The sequence below is a fragment of the Sinocyclocheilus grahami genome, unplaced genomic scaffold, assembly GCF_001515645.1.
Source record: "Sinocyclocheilus grahami isolate Dianchi unplaced genomic scaffold, SAMN03320097.WGS_v1.1 scaffold122.1, whole genome shotgun sequence".
Lineage (NCBI taxonomy): Eukaryota > Metazoa > Chordata > Actinopteri > Cypriniformes > Cyprinidae > Sinocyclocheilus > Sinocyclocheilus grahami.
In genome coordinates, this window is record NW_015505301.1 from 631026 (window position 1) to 649886 (window position 18861).

General features: G+C 35.9%; 1 protein-coding gene across 1 annotated transcript in view; it reads left to right on the plus strand.

The window, feature by feature from the left end:
• The window catches only part of LOC107589960 (rotatin), a 76430-nt gene that overhangs the window by 17614 nt on the left and 39955 nt on the right, over nt 1-18861 (plus strand). Inside the window, exons 18-27 of the mRNA XM_016278551.1 lie at nt 939-1101; nt 1705-1804; nt 2286-2374; nt 3100-3217; nt 6244-6340; nt 7341-7406; nt 7807-7998; nt 10309-10548; nt 12012-12156; nt 15131-15303. Of these exons, the coding sequence (XP_016134037.1) occupies nt 939-1101; nt 1705-1804; nt 2286-2374; nt 3100-3217; nt 6244-6340; nt 7341-7406; nt 7807-7998; nt 10309-10548; nt 12012-12156; nt 15131-15303 (1383 nt within the window). The remainder of the gene's footprint in view (nt 1-938; nt 1102-1704; nt 1805-2285; nt 2375-3099; nt 3218-6243; nt 6341-7340; nt 7407-7806; nt 7999-10308; nt 10549-12011; nt 12157-15130; nt 15304-18861) is intronic.

The window sequence follows — 18861 nt, forward strand, 5'->3', positions numbered from 1 at the left end:
TTAATACTGAATGTTTAACATTATATTCACTGCATACATATACTTCGTAGTAGACATCCTTAACTCCTTTCTGCTGTCTGTTGTTCTGTTGTCGGTGTTTCTTTGTTTGAATATGGCGCTTATCACATGCTGTGTGGTATCGGCGTTTGGTATCGGGGCATTTTAACGAGTACGAGTACAGGACACCAGTATCGTGCCCGATACCGATATCGGTATCGGTGCATCCCTAGTTGGAATGATAGAATAATCAAATCAAAATAATCAAAATCAATAATGACAAAATGACACTAAGTTATATTTTAGTTTACCGTAAATGCTTGTCAGTACATTCCGCATTACACTTATTTTTACACAAATTTTTTTTTTTTACGACAATAGAAGTAATTATGAAATTTTATATAAAAATTTACTACATAAGTGGGTCAACAAAGCTCTCTAAAGTTCAGCTAATTGCATTTAAAGTAGGGCTGCACGATAAATCACATGCGATATTTAATGCGTATCTTGTTAATGCTGCTCAATGTGAAAGCCCGCACGTGATGGAGATTTACCGCTGATTACAGAATGGCTTTACTGACAAGATGCGCGTTAAATATCGCATGCGATTTATCGTGCAGCCCTAATTTAAAGTAAATTTAGTCTATAATACGTTCTCATTTAATTGCAGCTGACATGCAGTTTAGTGTCCGAAAACATGAAATAAATATATTAAATGTAAAATATATTATTTTAGTAATAAGTACTTTAAAAAAAAAAAAAAGCTAAATTTTACTACTTTTTAACAGACTGAAAAGAAAAGTTGTTATTCACAGAAAATATTGCTAGACAGTCGTGATCAGCATTCACTTTTATTGTATATAAAAGATCAGCTTGGACTTTAGGCTTAATACCTTCTTCCCAAATTCTGTAAATATTTTGGATCTGTTTGCAACTTTTAGTGTGAGGAATACAGCAGTCCAACATCTCCTGCCACACCTGACCAGCGCTGGTGGAGCCAGACCAACCCTGGACAGCTCCACACTGTCATGTTTACCAGATCTCTATGTTCTTAATAAAAGTGTGGACATCAAGTTGAGCAATTCAGACAAGTCATATGTGAAGGTAAATCACTGCCCTCACTCAGCTGTGTATTAATAATGCACTCTAGTGTTGTATTGAGTAGTTGTTGGTGAAGAACCATTACTGGCATTGACATCATGTGAAAAAAATGCTACTTTATTCTTGGAGGTGTTGAAACAAGCTTTGGTTAATGCTCTGTTTTTTTTTTTTTTTTTTTTTTAAACAGGGGGGGTTTGTAAAAAAGTTTTAAAAATTTTCGATCGACTGATACAATGATACATGAAATACATCGCCACCTAGTGGAATGTAATACAATCTTTATTTGAAGCGTAACATTAGTTTTAAAGGTAATTTACTCATTTTGATCATGTGTAGACTATAGCCAGAGATAGTCTAAAGCATTAAATATCGGCAATATTAAGGGGATTTGGCATTTCCAATTAATTTAGGCCCGTTACATTATTATTATTATTACTTATTATTATATTATTACTTTTATTAAGTTACAATTAATTTGCCCCACAATAATTTCAAAGCGCATCACCGCATTACTGACGCACTGTGAGGATAATAAAAGATTAGGCTATTAGCTTACTCAATAAAATATTTTTATTTTTTTTTTTTTTTTTTTTTTTTTTTAAACAGGTGGAGTCTGTAAATAAGTTGTACAATATTCTCACGTCAGAAACGGTAGATCTAGTTTTGCGGAGATCTGCGGCTGAACAGCTGACTATTGTTCTGCAAGGTGAGGAATCCATACTTTTTATTTCATGAAATAAAATAAAAATAAAATACTTATTTTATAAAATAAAATAAACATTAACTGAAGTTTTATTTCATCTAGTTGCCAATGCAGCATTTCACATTTTTGTTTAGTTTAAGTTGAACATAACTAAAACTAAATAAACATGCTTAAAAAAATGAAAATGATGAAAACTTATAAAAGATTTAACTAAAAATGATAACCAAAAATAAAAAAAATAAAGTCTAATTTTAAAATATTAACAAAATCTAAAATGGAATATTAACAATGGCGCATCCAACCACCCGCATTAATGGACTGTTGTCTTTTACATCAGATTTTCAAAGCTCCATTTTTCTCAAAACAACTCACAGACCAATTTGAAGTGTTTTGAAGCAATAGTTTTAATCTCTGAAACATAAATAGATAAAGCAGATAACGTATTTCAACGTGCTAGAAACAAATTTCATTATGTTCTTTACAGATTTATCAATGCATGCTGTGCTGAAGGCCTTGGGTTTATCAGACATGCTCATATCTTTCATCACGGAGTGTGTCAACAACAGTGTGGCGGTAAACCTCACATTCTCTTTTGTTTCGTGCGCTTTTTATCTTGAATGAATTCAGGAAACTGGTTCCTGGGCATGATGCTCCAGTTAATGGTGTCAGTCAAGAGTGAGTCAGTATTAATTCACATCTATTGCATGATCTGTACATCCCTAGGCTGAAAGCTGCCAGCTTTGTTGAGTATTCCGGCCTGCTAATGTGACTAATTAGCGAAAATTATGCACCGAAATATCTGGCAATTATGCCACGAGCAGAATCCGATATGTCGCCTCCAATTGCCACGCCTAGTTAGTGCTGTTAATGTCAATTGTGACTTTGCTTTGGCTGTTTGTTTTGACTACTTGCTTTGGCTTTGAGGCTATCTAAGTTTTTGTGGCGTTATGGTCTTACTGTGAATGGTATGACTGTGGTCAGAATTTTGTTGACTGTGTAAACACTTCTAGACTCAATCATGATGACTTGTTATGACTTTTACCACTAGCAAGGCAGCACCAGTGGCACCTTTCTAAACAACTTAGCACTTCAGTAGTTTATCGCGGATGTGGTTTTCCCTTGGTTTAACGGAGTGTGAAAGTTCTTCTGATGATTATTAAAACTTCTTTAATTATCTCACTTTATTTTATTCAGTGCTTCCAAGAAGCCCAGGCCTTTGCAACTCATGTCTTGTGCCTTATCTACGGGATCTATTGACAGTAGAAGGTTTTGAATTCAGGTTTTTATTCATTATGTAGAGCATGGATTGCTTGTTGGAGCCCAGCATATGCATGCTGAGGAAGCTGGTGTTTGCAGACCCCTCTCTGCGTCACAGTCTGGCTCAGCAGACGTCTCTTCTCATCATGCTGCTCAGAGGTACGGCCCGCAAAACATCCCTCCAACATTAATTCATTCAATTTACCGTAGATAATTAGTCCCAAGCACCAAAGTTTTGTATGCACCTTTTGTAACTGTTAGTTTTCTTATTATTTTTCATTCTCTTGGATTTTTGTTTATGTCAGCCACTTTGGTATAATGATTGGGAAGGCTTTCAATATTCATAGTGCCAATTTTGGGTCATTCTCTCAGTCCCTCTAGTGCCACCAACAGTTCATAATTCAGTAGCGCGGTCACTAATGTTAAAATTTTTGACATTGGTAAGTTTAAAAAAAATAAGTTTTTTAAGAAGTCTCTTACGCTCACCAAGGCTGCATTTGTTTAAAGAATACCGTAATATTATTACAGTTTAAAATAAGTGTTCTATTTGAACATATTCTATAATGTAATTTATTATTTTAATGGCAAAAAGGAATTTTCAGCATTTGATGGCATGTATTATAACTTAAACAGGAAGTGAGAACATGTTTAATTCATTTTCTTATTAAACTGATACTTGGTAGATGTAATTGCCATTATGTCTTACTGGTGACAGCATCGGTGTTATTAAACTAGCAAAATGTCATTAAACTAGCTGAACATTGCATAATTTTGGATAATAAAGTCATGATTTTTCTCTCCATATGCTTGTGAAGGCTTAATTGCCATGGTTTCAAGGTCTGCAATCTTTTACAAATATTAGCTTAGACCACCTGTACATCAAAACTCATAAATATGAGTAATTGGATATTTGAATTTCATAGCCATTTCAACACATGCAAACAACTCAATGGCAATTTTTAAAACAAAACGTCATTCCCACCATGCCCTAAGTGTTTAAGCAAAGTATGAAGTTAATAGATCAATAGATATATGCAACATATCTTCTAGCCTTTCAAACAAACAAACAAACAAAACTGATTACATGTTGTGACATCACAGATCTACTGTGTCTGCTAAATCTACTGGTGTGTTTGGCAAAGGAATAGTTCACCCAAAAATGAAAATTACCCCATGATTTGCTCACCCTAAAGCCATCCTAGGTGTATATGACTTTATTATTTCAGATAAATACAATCAGAGTTATATTAAGAAATGTCCCCAGATCCATGTGGAGTCATTTTTATGATGGATGTTAAAAAGAATTTTGGCTTCAAAATCTCGACCACTATTCACTGCCATTATAAAGCTTGGAAGAGCCAGGACATTTTTTAACATAACTCTGATTGTATTCATCTGAAAGAAGAAAGTAATATACACCTGAGATGGCTTGAGGGTAAGTAAATCATTGGGTAATTTTCATTTTTGGGTGAACTATCCCTTTAACTGCTGCTTGTAATTGCACACTTTGTTTATTTTTATATTTACTGCTGAAAATGCAGAGCTGTTGCCACTCTCCTTCCAGTTCTCTAGTCTAGAACATTGCACAAATGGCAAATGTAATTTTTATGCATGCCCCACTGGGGATGGGTACCGAAACTCGGTATTTAATCAGTCCCGTGGCTAAATTATGAAAGACCGGAGTATCGATAAGTTCTGACGTTAACGGTTTTGTTATTGGTACTGGAGAAATTAATAAAACACACATACATGTATTATTGCTATATATACATTATCTTGCAAATTCTATCTCACCAGAGTCGCCAGCTGTTTTTCAAACATTTGTCTATTATGCATTTTTGCTATTCGCAATTCAGAAGCGAGATCGCACCCACGCAGAGGAGCTTCAGCAGGCGCAACATGAAAGCCCCGTTTAATTATGATAGAAGAGAGAACTAAACATTCAAACATCTGCTTACACTTTAGGCCTGTGGCTGTTTTATTAAGCTGATTTTATTTTTTTTATTTCGATTATGGCTTCTAAGGATTATACAAAAGAAGACATGAGGTAAAGCTATTAAAAACTAGCTGAGTTTCGTATTGCGCAACTTCTTTCCCTTCACAGCGGTGCGCATTCGTTCCTCCCTAAAACCCAAACTTAACGTCAGAATCAGCTCAGTCGGTGATTGTTGTAAGATGCCGTCTTTACTGTTGCTAAATTGCGGGACATGTTTGATAATAAAATGTTGAAAGCACAATTCGCACAAGAGATGCTGTTCCTCAGGCTGAAGTGTGTGCGTGCGGCACGCTCCAAAACGGACAAACAAATTACACTTTGAGCTTCGGGTGCATGTCCAAACGATCAAATATACACAAAAATATGTCAAAATGACCGGCTTGGAGAGTATTTACTTAAATACAGTTTATGTCTTAGGTGGAGGAGAACAGTTGGGAGAAAATCCGATGTGTCAATATATTGTCTTAAGAATATAAAGCAACGTTAATTCAGCTCTTAATTTGTCATATATATATATATATATATATATATATATATATATATATATAAACAAAATACCGAATCGATAAGCAGTATCATTTCGTTAAGAGTAGTAGTACCGTTAAAACCTTAACGATACCCATCCCTATGCCCCACATTAGGGCTGTGCAGATAATCGAATTGCAGATAATTTTCATGCGTATCTCGTCAGTAAAGCCGGTTCTGTGATTAATAGTAAATCTCCAGCACGTGCTTTCAGATGGACGTGCTGGAGATTTACTACTAATCACAGAACCGGCTTTACTGACAAGATGCACATTAAAATCGCATTTGATTATTTGCACAGCCCTACCCCACATGTTCTGACATTTACAAGCATTTTCAAGTGAAGAGCTCACCAGTATGCTGTTGCTGAGTGTTTGTGATCGTCCAGAGTATGGTGATGTAAAAAAAAAATTCTGGCTCAAGCCCTTTTTGTTTTGTTTTGCTTTAACAAAATATAATTGATGAGTTGTTGCTTTCCCTGTTATAGGTTTGTTTTCATGTTTTTTTTTTACCTTGCTCTCGGCATGTAGCCCTTCAAGCTACTGCACCACAATTAACCATTTTTAATGTGTATATATACTGTACGATTCCTGCTTTGACACCTTTGTACATTTATATGATTGCTCTCCTGATAATTTTACTTCTTTTGTTGCATCTTTTTAAGCTTCTCTGTTGATAAAGGAGAAGCAGGGTGATGTGAGTGAGGCTGCCGCCTTGATGTGCATTCTGCTGTTTGATGAAATAGCAAGAATGGATGTTTGGTATGTTTTCTTTGTTGTACAATCTATGTGTCTATATGTAAAATATCTGCACCCAGTTACATTCAACCCTGTCAGTAAACAAAACCCTAATTGATGACCTTCTTATAATTATTAATAAGTGTTTTCTTTAACTTAAAAGAATAGTTTACCCAAAAATGTAAAATTAGCTGAAAATGTACTCAACCGTAGGCTGTCCAAGATGTAGATGAGGTTGCTTTATCGGAACAGATTTGGAGACGTTTATCATTACATCACTTGCACACCAATGGATCTTCTGCAGTGAATGGGTGCCGTCAGAATGAGAGTTCAAACAGCTGATTACAACATCACAATAATTCACAAGTAACACACGACTCCAGTCCATCAATTACTGTCTTGTGAAGTAAAAAACTGTATGTTAGCAAGAAACAAATTCATCATTAAGGTGTTTTAACTTTAAACTGTCGTTTCTTTAATCCGTAATCCAAATCGGACATGTTTGTTTAGTACTGTTTTAGGCTATTGTCACCTGTAAATGGTGCTTGATCTGTGCATATTTCTCTCCTGATTAGGACTAGATGACTTTTTCTCTAGAAAAAGGACTTGCAACGGTTTGTTAAATGTCTTAATGATGGATTTGTTTCTTACAAGCATGCAGCTTTTCACTTCACAAGACGTTGTGATTGCAACATTTTTATCAGCTGTTTGGACTCTCATTCTGATGGCACCCATTCACTGCATTCATTGGTGAGCAAGTGGTGTAATGCTCAATTTTTCCAAATCTGTTCTGATGATGAAGCAACCTCATCTACATCTTAGATGGCCTGAGAGTGAGTAAATGTAAGGAAATCTTCATTTTTGGTGAACTGCTCCCTTAAATGTATACTTCACCCAAAAATGTAATTAAGTCGGGTCCATTGTTGTTTTGGACTGTAATGACTTTCACTGTATAGACAGAAACACATAAAAACCAGAATGCTTTGGCTCACGTTACATTTCAACATCTTTGTTTCCTGATCAGGACTGATAAAGCTGGCCCAGACACAGGCCTGTCTTCCTTTTCACTGCCTGCTGCCATTATACGGAGGTAAATCACATCCATTATGACATTCTAGCCGTTTAATTTCACCATAACCTTACTTTCAGAGTTGTCATAGGTAAATGAAATGGTGATTTAACTATTATTTGACAGATTAATTGTGTACAAAATGTGTTATCTCACAATTTCTCACAGGTATAATCTACCGTTTCAAGCTCCTTCACACCATGTTCAGGACTGATAAAGCTGGCCCAGACACAGGCCTGTCTTCCTTTTCACTGCCTGCTGCCATTATACGGAGGTAAATCACATCCATTATAACATTCTAGCCGTTTAATTTCACCATAACCTTACTTTCAGAGTTGTCATAGGTAAATGAAATGGTGATTTAACTATTATTTGACAGATTAATTGTGTACAAAATGTGTTATCTCATAATTTCTCACAGGTATAATCTACCGTTTCAAGCTCCTTCACACCATGCAGTGAGTCCCTACTGTTCAGTTCTTCCTCCATACTCCGACCTGCTGAGTCTGAAGCCTGCCTGGGAAGCACTGCAGATCACCTGGAACACAGCATGGCATTCTGGGATTGATGGACTACTAGAGCATCTGAGGGGTTTTAGGAGTGATGTACCCGAGTAAGTTGGATTTGGGTTTTCAGAGATTTTGAAAATGCAATTTAATTTGTAACACTTTACAATAGGGCTGGGCGAAATAACTAAAAAAATTATCACAATATAATGTTTCATAACGTTCGGTATCGATAATTATTGACAATTTTTTATAACCTTTTCTACAGAGCAGTAGAAAAAAGGTTTAAATTTAACCACTGTATTTTTAATTTACCCAATTTATTAAGACAAACAACAACTTTATTTTAGTCTTAACAAACAAAATAACAAATAAAATAAAATGTAAACAAATATCTCCTTTCTCCAGGACCTCCACAATGAGCAAAATAATGCACCTCATTAAACGGTTTATTCAATGCAATGAAAATAACGGCTGTCTATAAAAAAGTACATACTGTCTAAATGAATATTTATAAATCAAATATGATTTCGTAAATTGCATAAAAAATAATGAACAAAACAGCATCATGTATATATGCATAGCTTAATACAAATACCCAAAGCGCCGATCACATTGCATGTAAAAACATATGAGACGCAGTGGAATGGAATAAAACCCCCACAAATTCTCAAGACATGTTTTTTAAAAGTTGAACCTCTTTTAACTTTACATGGCTTTCTATTCAACTCTTGTGCGAGACGCGAGTGCAGCAATCATAGTTGTGTGTCTCAAGAATGCGTCGAATATCCGTTCTGTGTGAATGGCTTGGTTTCGGTTTTAACCTAACCAATATCTTCTCCACATTGAGCTTCTATAGTTCTCTAATATTTCGAATGGGAAATGCAGCAGCGGTGCATCTTGTGGTTTCAACTGGATATAGACTAACAAAAACATTAAAATGCAACAACATCATCCTCACCGCATCTCGTGCACCGCTGATAAGGCTCCCTGACGCACACCTAAAAATCAAATATACCGTTTTTTCATTTGAATGCGAATTAAAAAATTTTTTTCGACTAATATCTTTTAACTTTACATGGCTTTCTATTCAACTCTTGTGCGAGACGCGAGTGCAGCAATCATAGTTGTGTGTCTCAAGAATGCGTCGAATATCCGTTCTGTGTGAATGGCTTGGTTTCGGTTTTAACCTAACCAATATCTTCTCCACATTGAGCTTCTATAGTTCTCTAATATTTCGAATGGGAAATGCAGCAGCGGTGCATCTTGTGGTTTCAACTGGATATAGACTAACAAAAACATTAAAATGCAACAACATCATCCTCACCGCATCTCGTGCACCGCTGATAAGGCTCCCTGACGCACACCTAAAAATCAAATATACCGTTTTTTCATTTGAATGCGAATTAAAAAAAAAATTTGACTAATATTCCTTTTTTTGATTCACAGTCTCCTCATCGCAGGCAGGCATGGCACTCATTTCAGCGTGTGTTTGTGTGTTCTGTTGGCTCTCTACTTGTCACTCATAACACGCGCCTTTAAATGAAAAAAGCGTGAAACTATTGTGCGATATATTGAACATTTTTTTCTATCGTTATCGATGATGGTGTACCGTCGATAAATATCGATACAGTTTTATCGCCCAGGCCTACTTTACAATAAGGTTTCATCTGTTAGCATTAGTTAATATTACAGCATACATTAATATGTCATTGTCAACATAATAAATTCAACATTTACGAATACATTTTAAAATCAAAAGTTGCATTTGTTCAATTAATGCAATTTGAACAAACAGTGAACAATTATATTTTACTGACTAATATTAACAATGATTAATAAATGCTTTAAAAATATATTGCTCATTGTTAATGTTAGCTAACGCATTTTAATAAGTGACATTTTGAAAATATTTTATTTATTTGTTTTTAAGCACTAAAATTGTATTGAGCATTAGAAGTTTTGGGTAGTCGATCTGGATCATCTTAAGAGTTGAGACAAATCGCTTTCATTGTTGAACAGTTCTGAAACTTTAGCAATGTACAATTTATGTTTTAGGATAAACGTCATTTTAATACGCAGCAGCTGTTGTTTTGTTACCAAGATTAAAATGATTACAGATCTGCTGGCAGTAAACCTGTCTGGCCTCCTTAAAGAAATACATGAAAAAATGAATTTACTGTCATCCCAAACCTGTATGATGTTATTTATCTGTGGAAGGAAACTTTTATTTATTTATTTTGAAGAATCTTTGTGTAACTCTTGCAATACATCAACAGTTCATGGTGACCATCTGTGTAAAACTAAAAAAAAATAAAATAAATAACAAGGAGGAATCAGACAAATTCATTCTGGAGTTCTGAATGTCTTAATGTTTTCTCGCTACACCTCTTTAACCCTAATTTTTTATTTCTAAGGTTTCATGGTGAACTGGTGCTGTCTGAATCTCAGGTGGTGGTCTTAAGAATAAGCAACTTAAAGTCCGGGTTACATGACTGTGTTCACAAGGTACGGGATGCGAGCTCCCACAGCACTGTGACCTTCGCCATGACCAGGATGCACCTGTACCTCCTCGCAGACCGCCTTGCACTCAAATCCACCGCCCAGAGCAACAAGAACATCCTGCAAACCCTGAGCTGGCACAACGCTGTAGAGAGGTAAGCTCTCTGTGTGTTGATCTATTGATTTGTTTTCCTGCACCTCCAGATTTGTGATTTGTGATCACCAGGCATGACTTTGTATGAGCTTGATGGAGTGCACCAGCATATCACAGTGCTAAACAATGAATAAGCTGACACATTCAGACACGAAGCGGAACAATGTTTTATCTTTGGCAAAATAAACCTTGTGCTACGACTATATATAGTACTGTTCAAAAGTTTCAGGTCGGATATTTTTTTTTTTCTGAAAGAAATTAATTATTTTGTTCAGCAAAGATACATTAAATTGATCAAAAGTGACAGTAAAGACATTTATAATGTTACAAAAGACTTCTCTTTCAAATAAATGCTGTTCTTTTGAACTTTCTATATATCAAAGAATCCTGAAAAAAATGTATCATGGTTTCTGCACAACTGATCATATTTTATGTTTCTTGAGCACCAAAACAGCATATTTGAATGATTTTTGAAGGATTGTGTGACACTGAAGACTGGAGTAAAGGCAGCTGAAAATTAAGCTTTCCCATCACAGGAATAAATTACATTTTAAATAAATAGAAAAGTTATTTTAAACTGTAATGATTTTTTTTTTAAATCAGCCTTTTTGATCAAATACATGCAACCTGGTGAGCATATGACATTTAATATATATATATATATAAAAAAAAAAAATCTTAGTAGCATAAAGGTAGTATAAAACACTGCAGTGCAATAAATTGTGCATGTGTTTAACCAGAGAATGCACACAGTCTAAAGTGAAATAAGTATTTTGTAATAACCATTTAAAAAAAACAATACACACTTACAAAATAAGACACATATTTTGACCCTTTGAACATTGAGAAATATATAGAAAATGATGCATATTGTAGCAATATTTCTCAGTATAGCTGTTTTAATGTATTTTTAATCAAATAAATAGTACAGCCTTGGTAAGAGACTTCTCTCAGAATCATTAAAAATCTTACCAACCCCAAACATTTGAATAATAAAGTAAACTGTTTTTATTAATCTGACAGATTTCTGATGGTACGTCCAGCTTGCCGTCAAGATGAGAGGCTCTTGGTGGACATTGTGTCATTCCTCAACACCTTCTTCAAGCAGAACCAGTCTGAACTGGGAGCACAAAGGTAGTATAAAACACTGCATTGCAATAAATTGTGCATGTGTTTAACCAGAGAATGCACACAGTCTAAAGTGAAATAAGTATTTGGTAATAACCATTTAAAAAAACAATACACACTTACAAAATAAGACACATATTTTGACCCTTTGAACATTGAGAAATATATAGAAAATGATGCATATTGTAGCAATATTTCTCAGTATAGCTGTTTTAATGTATTTTTAATCAAATAAATAGTACAGCCTTGGTAAGAGACTTCTCTCAGAATCATTAAAAATCTTACCAACCCCAAACATTTGAATAATAAAGTAAACTGTTTTTATTAATCTGACAGATTTCTGATGGTACGTCCAGCTTGCCGTCAAGATGAGAGGCTCTTGGTGGACATTGTGTCATTCCTCAACACCTTCTTCAAGCAGAACCAGTCTGAACTGGACCACCAGGACCTAAAATGGCTCTTAGAATTACTCCTAAACCAGGTATTCCTGAATAAACCACAGCTGTCTTGAATCTGTTATGGATGAGCGCCTGCATTTCTCTGAGATTACTTTGGAGACCTCGTAAAACAATAAAGAGACATATTGTACCTTGGTAATTAAATTAGTTTGCCCTCCTGCCTCAGATGCACCTCACAGTGTGCTGTATTTATTAAGAAAAGCTGAAATAAATCACACTGAGGAGCAATACAAATACATTAATTTCATATTAACGCTTGTAACGGAGAGCCGTTCATCAGCAGTCATTGTTTTTGTTTCTCACACTGGGGATGAATGGCTTTATTTCTTAAGTCTCTTCCTGCCTTACCTCACATTAATGTGTATATATGCAAACAAACCTGACAGAGAACGCTGGGTTTGATGAAACGCCTGGTGGGGGAGGTGGTGAAATGCAGAGAGCATACACAGTCGCTGGAGTGTTTCTCAAACATCTGTGCTGTCTAAATGAAACCGGCACTTTTTTTTTAATGGTGCCTGCTAAAGCAAGCACATGGTTATTAATATTTTTTTGCACCAAATTTTAAAATGTAATCCATCCTGCATCATTAGAGCTTCGGACATGAATGATTGCTCAAATCGTGCAGCTTAATGAGGAGGAGTATACTATTACTTTCGAATGTTCTAGCAACCACCTGGAAATGCTGATATTCATAACTAAAACTATTCAAATAATTTTTGTTAATTGAAATATAATAAAAATATTAGATGGAAAGACTTGAAAAAACTTAAATGAAATTTAGAAATGTTGCTTTGTCAGCTAACCAAAATAAAGTTGAAGTACTAAGATAACATAAACAGAAATTAAAATAAATTAAAGCTAAATAGAAATATTAAACAACGAACTGACAAAAAGTGGAAAAATGGCCATCACATAAAATTACTAAAATTATAATAAACACTGAAAATATAACAAAAGCCAGTTCAAAATATGAAAGTGCCCCTATTTTGCCATTTCCATTATTGCCTTTCATGCAGTGTGTAATGTAGCTCTATGTGAATGTAAACAATCTGCAAAATTGTAAAGCTGAAAGTGCACGATAAATAAAGTTATTGTCTCCCAAAATAAAGAATCGACTCTGTACAGCTAAAACGAGTCGTTATTAATTCGAATCATGCTTCCGTGATGGCTACACGTCACGGGGTAACACATTTGCATAATGCGCGCCTATGTTCTACGTTTGATCCCGTCTTGACCCCGCCCACAAACACGTCATTCTACTGACGACTGCTTCTCTAATCTCAACGCGAGTTCAACGCGGGATTCACAAAACGCTTGCTGTTGAAAGATGGATCAGTATCCTGTTTATTTGGACCACCTGCTCCACTGAATCACAACCTGTAAGTATGATGAATAATAATGTTTATATTTTCTATAGAGCATTCAAAATACATAACTAGTGAAATAGGCGTATCGTATCCGACACGCGTTATTTGGACCACCTGCTCCACTGAATCACAACCTGTAAGTATGATAAATAATAATGTTTATATTTTCTATAGAGCATTCAAAATACATAACTAGTGAAATAGGCGTATCGTATCCGACACGCGTTGTATGCCATAGACCAATCACAACAGACTAGGCCATCTGACCAATCAGAGCAGAGCAGGCTCACGGAAAGGAGGGGTTTAGAGAGACTGAATCTTAGAACTGCTTCGAACGAATCGTTTGAGAATCCCTGGAAAATGGGGTGATATTAAATGCATATTTTGAGAAAACTTTGCGAGCATGTAATCCTATTGTAGGAGACTCCCAAAACAATATTAGGAACCGTAAAAATGGCAAAAAATAAAGGCAATAGTATATACAACTAGAAAAACACTGAACTGAGAAACCACATGCCAATGCAACCACCCACAACATCATTGCAATGCCATAGCAGCCATTTAAAATGGCATAGAAATCACCTTGTGTCCGTCCTAGCAACTAGAACATCTTAGCAATCGACTAGAGAACCCTATGTAGGGCCCTATGATTTCCAAGTGTGGAAAATGTGGATGGAATCGTTGAATCCAGTCATAAAAATAGAATTTACTGTGTATCGCAGAAAGTCATGGAGTTTGTCAAATTTTGGATGAATAAATCAAAAGTAGGTCAGTACACTTAAATCAAAATGCAATATGGACTGTGTCTGTGACTATTAAGACACAAAATACCATTTAAATATAATCCTGCATGTTCTGTGTCTCTGTGTGAATGAATGGTGCAGACACACGGTTTCTTTTACTACACACACTGAAACTCTAATGACGCTCGCCGTGTTTTCAGGATCTGCCGTCTTAAATATATGAGTACATGAACACATAATCTCTAGAACTGCTTTGAGTTACTTCATGAGCATTTTACCATTTCTTTTGAGAAAAACTATTGTCATATCATATAAACAAAGAAACTTAAAGGTCTTCACAGCATCCCATCAAAAAAAAAGTTGGGTTTAACTTGAAGAAACTGTGACATAAATATATTACTTAATGTAATGATAGTACTACTACTACTAATAAAAGATTATTAAAACATAAGTTTTAAGGAATATTTACCAGAAAAAATATTTATCAGAATTTTAAATTATTATCAGAAAAATGTAAATGCAAAACACAGTATTGGAAAAGAAATATTAAAATGGAATCCAGAAAATTAATGGAAAAACAGAATTTGGTAAAAATAAAACTAAATGTGAAAGAGAAAAAATACGTATTTCATAGGGCCTTGAAATTTTAATTTTTGTTAAACTTTTAATAAATTGTTGTGTAAATTTGTATCTAAATAAATATGAAGGGATTTGATTTCTAGTGATGCTGACTGAGTAATTTGTAATAAAGCTGCTGTTTGTAGTGTCATTCCTATGACAGACGAGGATGAGGTTGGTGTAATCAAATTGTGTTCAGCTGAATCTGGAGGTATTCGAGAGCCGTAATTGACAGATCGCATTAAGTACCTGTGTGTTTGTGTGTGTAGGAGTCACACACCCTGCTGAACTTGTTGCTGAGTGGTGAAGCGCAGACCCACACACGGATCCAGTCACAGGGGGAAGCGGACAAGCTCCAGGCCCACCTCAGTCACCGGCTACAGAGAGAACTGACAGGGCTCTTCAACACTCTTCTGCTTCGAATGACACACACTTCTGACAGGTAACACACACACACAGCGGTGGGTGACAAATGCAGGATAACGACTCACAAACTGAATGAGTCACTCTCTCACACACACAAAATGACTCACTTGACTCATTTAGCGACAGACTCACACTTACTGACTCACTCATATTCTTTAACACATGCAGTGAACCATCAGACTCTATATATAGAACAGTCCCACACACACTGAGGCACCTGAGTCCTGTTTAAAGACTATAAAAATGTAATTTCTCACCATTTCTCTTGACTGACTGTTAGGCCATAAAATACTACAATTCCAAAGTTTGGGGTTGGTGAGAGTTTTTAAAATGTTTTTGAAAGAAAATGTTTATGAAGTCTCTTAAGCTGAGTAAAAAGAATAATGTTGTGAAATATTATTATTTTGATATATTTTAACAATGTGATTTATTCCTGTTATGCAAAGCTAAATTTTTAGCAGCCATTACTCAAGTCTTTGTGTCACATGATCCTTCAGTAATCATACTAATATACTGATTTGTTGCTCAAAAATATTCTTCTCATTATTATCAGGGTTGACAACAGTTGCTTAATATTTTTGTGGAACCTTTTTTTAGGATTCTTAAATGCTGTTCTTTTAAGATTTAAATTCATAAATCTTTTGTAACATAAATCTATTTATGTTGGTTTTGATCGATTTAATACATACTTGCTAAACAAAAATCCTGCTGACACCAAACTTCAAATGGTAGGCCTATTTACCGGGGTATTCCAGCTATTGTAGCTAAATCATGGCTTGAAATTAACCTTTTTTTTTTTTTTTAACACTTGGTAGCACTGGTGCTCTTAACGAGACACCTGCGCGGGATGGATTTTTCAGTCCTGTTCCTGCATACATATATCTTATCTGGTCCCGCTCCTACCCGCAACATTCATGTTTTGTCCCGCTCCTGCGTGCATAAAAGTAACCTATATAGATTTTTTTGCTCTGTAACATCTCGTAAGTTCCACAACATCACAGCATAACGTTCCCATTAAAATATTTGTTATTTAGGCTACGCATCAACGTTCACAAATCACTGTAACAGAAAAGCAAGCACAGGCTGCTGCGTGCATGGTTTGGCATGGCAGAATTCCAGCAAACAGCACTCCTTATATCCAGGGCCGGATTTACGCATAGGCATTCTAGGCACGTGCCTATGCTCGCTCGTCCAGGGTGGGCCCAAACACAATGAAGAGATATATAATATTTCTGTTATACTGTGGGATGTCTACAACAGTAAAAGAACCAAAACCCCAGAAGACATTGAGCAAATAAATATAACAAACAATAGGGTAAAATGAAAAACAATTTCCATGTCTTTCCAGCGGAAATCACGCTTTCTTTCTCCCATTCTCTCTCACAGACACACACACAGTACAGACATGCACTCGCGCACACATGCAGAGACGCAGACAGAAACTTCAGCACTGCCCCACGAATTTATCAATAAAATAGTTTCGCAGCTGAAAAGCTACATGACATTTCTCAGTAGCGAGGTTCTTGAAGCAGTTCAACTTAAAGGGGTCATAGGATGCTACATGCACTTTTACAAGTCGTTTGAACTGAAATGTGTGTTGGCAGTGTGTGTACACAACCACCCTATAATGATAGAAATCCACCCAGTATTTTTTTTTTTAATTGTGTTAAATGTTTTCCCCTTTCTCAAATCGAGCCGATCTCAGATGCCTGTCTGTGTGACATCACAAAAACAGGCCCCTCCCACGATAGTTTGATTTGACAGTAGCGTTTCAGCACAGACTGGACTGGTGTCTTACCATTTAAAGGAAAATGCTACAAAAACGGCTTGATCTGAAAAGAGCTGTTTTTGACAGGGTTAAAAAGGTGTTTTTTACACTACCATTGAGAAATTTTAACCAAACTATGTTTCAGACTTTTCATTAAGACCCTAAAGAATCATATCAACTTGTGGAAAATGTGCATCCTATGACCCCTTTAAAGATTCGCTTTTAGTAGATGCTGCTGCTGAATACTGCTGAGAGACGCACAGACGCAGGTATTTACAATATACCTTAATCTTTCTCTCTCTCGCTCTCTCTCTCTCTAATACCTGCGTTAGACTGCATTAGTAACTGCGTTTGCCTGCATATCAATGGCTCAAGCCTCTGTTATTAGCTCTAAAATGATGTTTTGGAATTTGCAACGGAAGGTTTGGGATGAGGTGCGTAAAAAAATTAGCTAGTTCAACACACACGAGATTTCAGGACAGAAACATGTTAAATATCTTTAAACAAATCATCTGAACAATTGATGTGTGATTGTGACTCTAGGCCATTAAAATTATTAGAGAAATAATGCACTCCCGAATTGGTTATGTGGCCACGTCGCCGCGCCTATTAATGGAATGGTCTTTCTCAGTTCTCAAACAAATTAAGAACTACATTCGATTTTTATTGACTGAACGCAAACGCTTATTGCGATAGACAATATTGTAATGGTTTCACTGATTAAGAGATATTTTTGTTTGCTTGGGTGGTAATAGCCTATTAGGCCTATTATATTAATATGGAAGGGGGGCCCAAAAATTTGTTTTACCTATGTCACGAAAAGAGGTAAATTCGGCCCTGCTTATATCACTAAAAAGCTGGCAACTCAGTTCATCGCGATCTCATAAAGCTCTGTTATAACACAATGAATATAAGCACAATTAATCTTTCACAATGTCTACAATTCGTGTGTTATATAAGATGATTCGTGAGCATGCAATATTCAGCAGTGCTTTTGAGCGGTGAGTGGATTCTAACTTAAATACCTCTGATTGGCCATTGTGCTGCAGAAATCAACTGATATGTCTGTGATTGGCTACATTGCTCGCGATGCAAACACCGTGTTTTAAATAAAAAATGCCTATTCTTGCGCCTGTTACAGTTTTTATTCGATTGCTTAAATACATTTCTTGAAACTATGCCTCGTATTCTCAAAACAGTTAACACAAATCCATAACGTCTCGCCCAATTCCCCAAACATCCTATTTTCAGGTCAAAATGAAGCTCTACACTCAAAACCATTCACTCTTGCTAAAAAAACTAACTTTTCCCTCTGACATCACACACAAGCTTTCAAAAACACACACACTATAACATAGTATTACACACTGGTGCAATACATTCAAAACAATATATCCAAAACTGGTAAGTTATGTTGCTTGTGGTTCTCCCCCTCAAAAAACTTTTCACATGAACACAAAAGACTAAACCAGTCACGAACCAGAGCAGTGCGATGGAAGCTGACATTATCCCAAACAACAATGTAATGAGGCTACTCTGGCTGTGCTGGTTCCCTGAGGTCCAGCTGGAACATATGTTCTCTTAGACCATCAAGGAAAGCAAGGAGGAGCATAGTGTTATAGGGTCCTAGAATGGCATGATGGAGGAGTACCCCTCGTTGGCTGATGGCTGCACATATAGTGACATTCCCTCTGCGCTGACCAGGGACATTTACAATTGCCCAATGGCCAATTAGGTTCCTCCCCCTTCTCCTTCTTTTGGTCAGGTTGAAACCAGCCTCATCCACAAAGATAATTTCATGGGGAA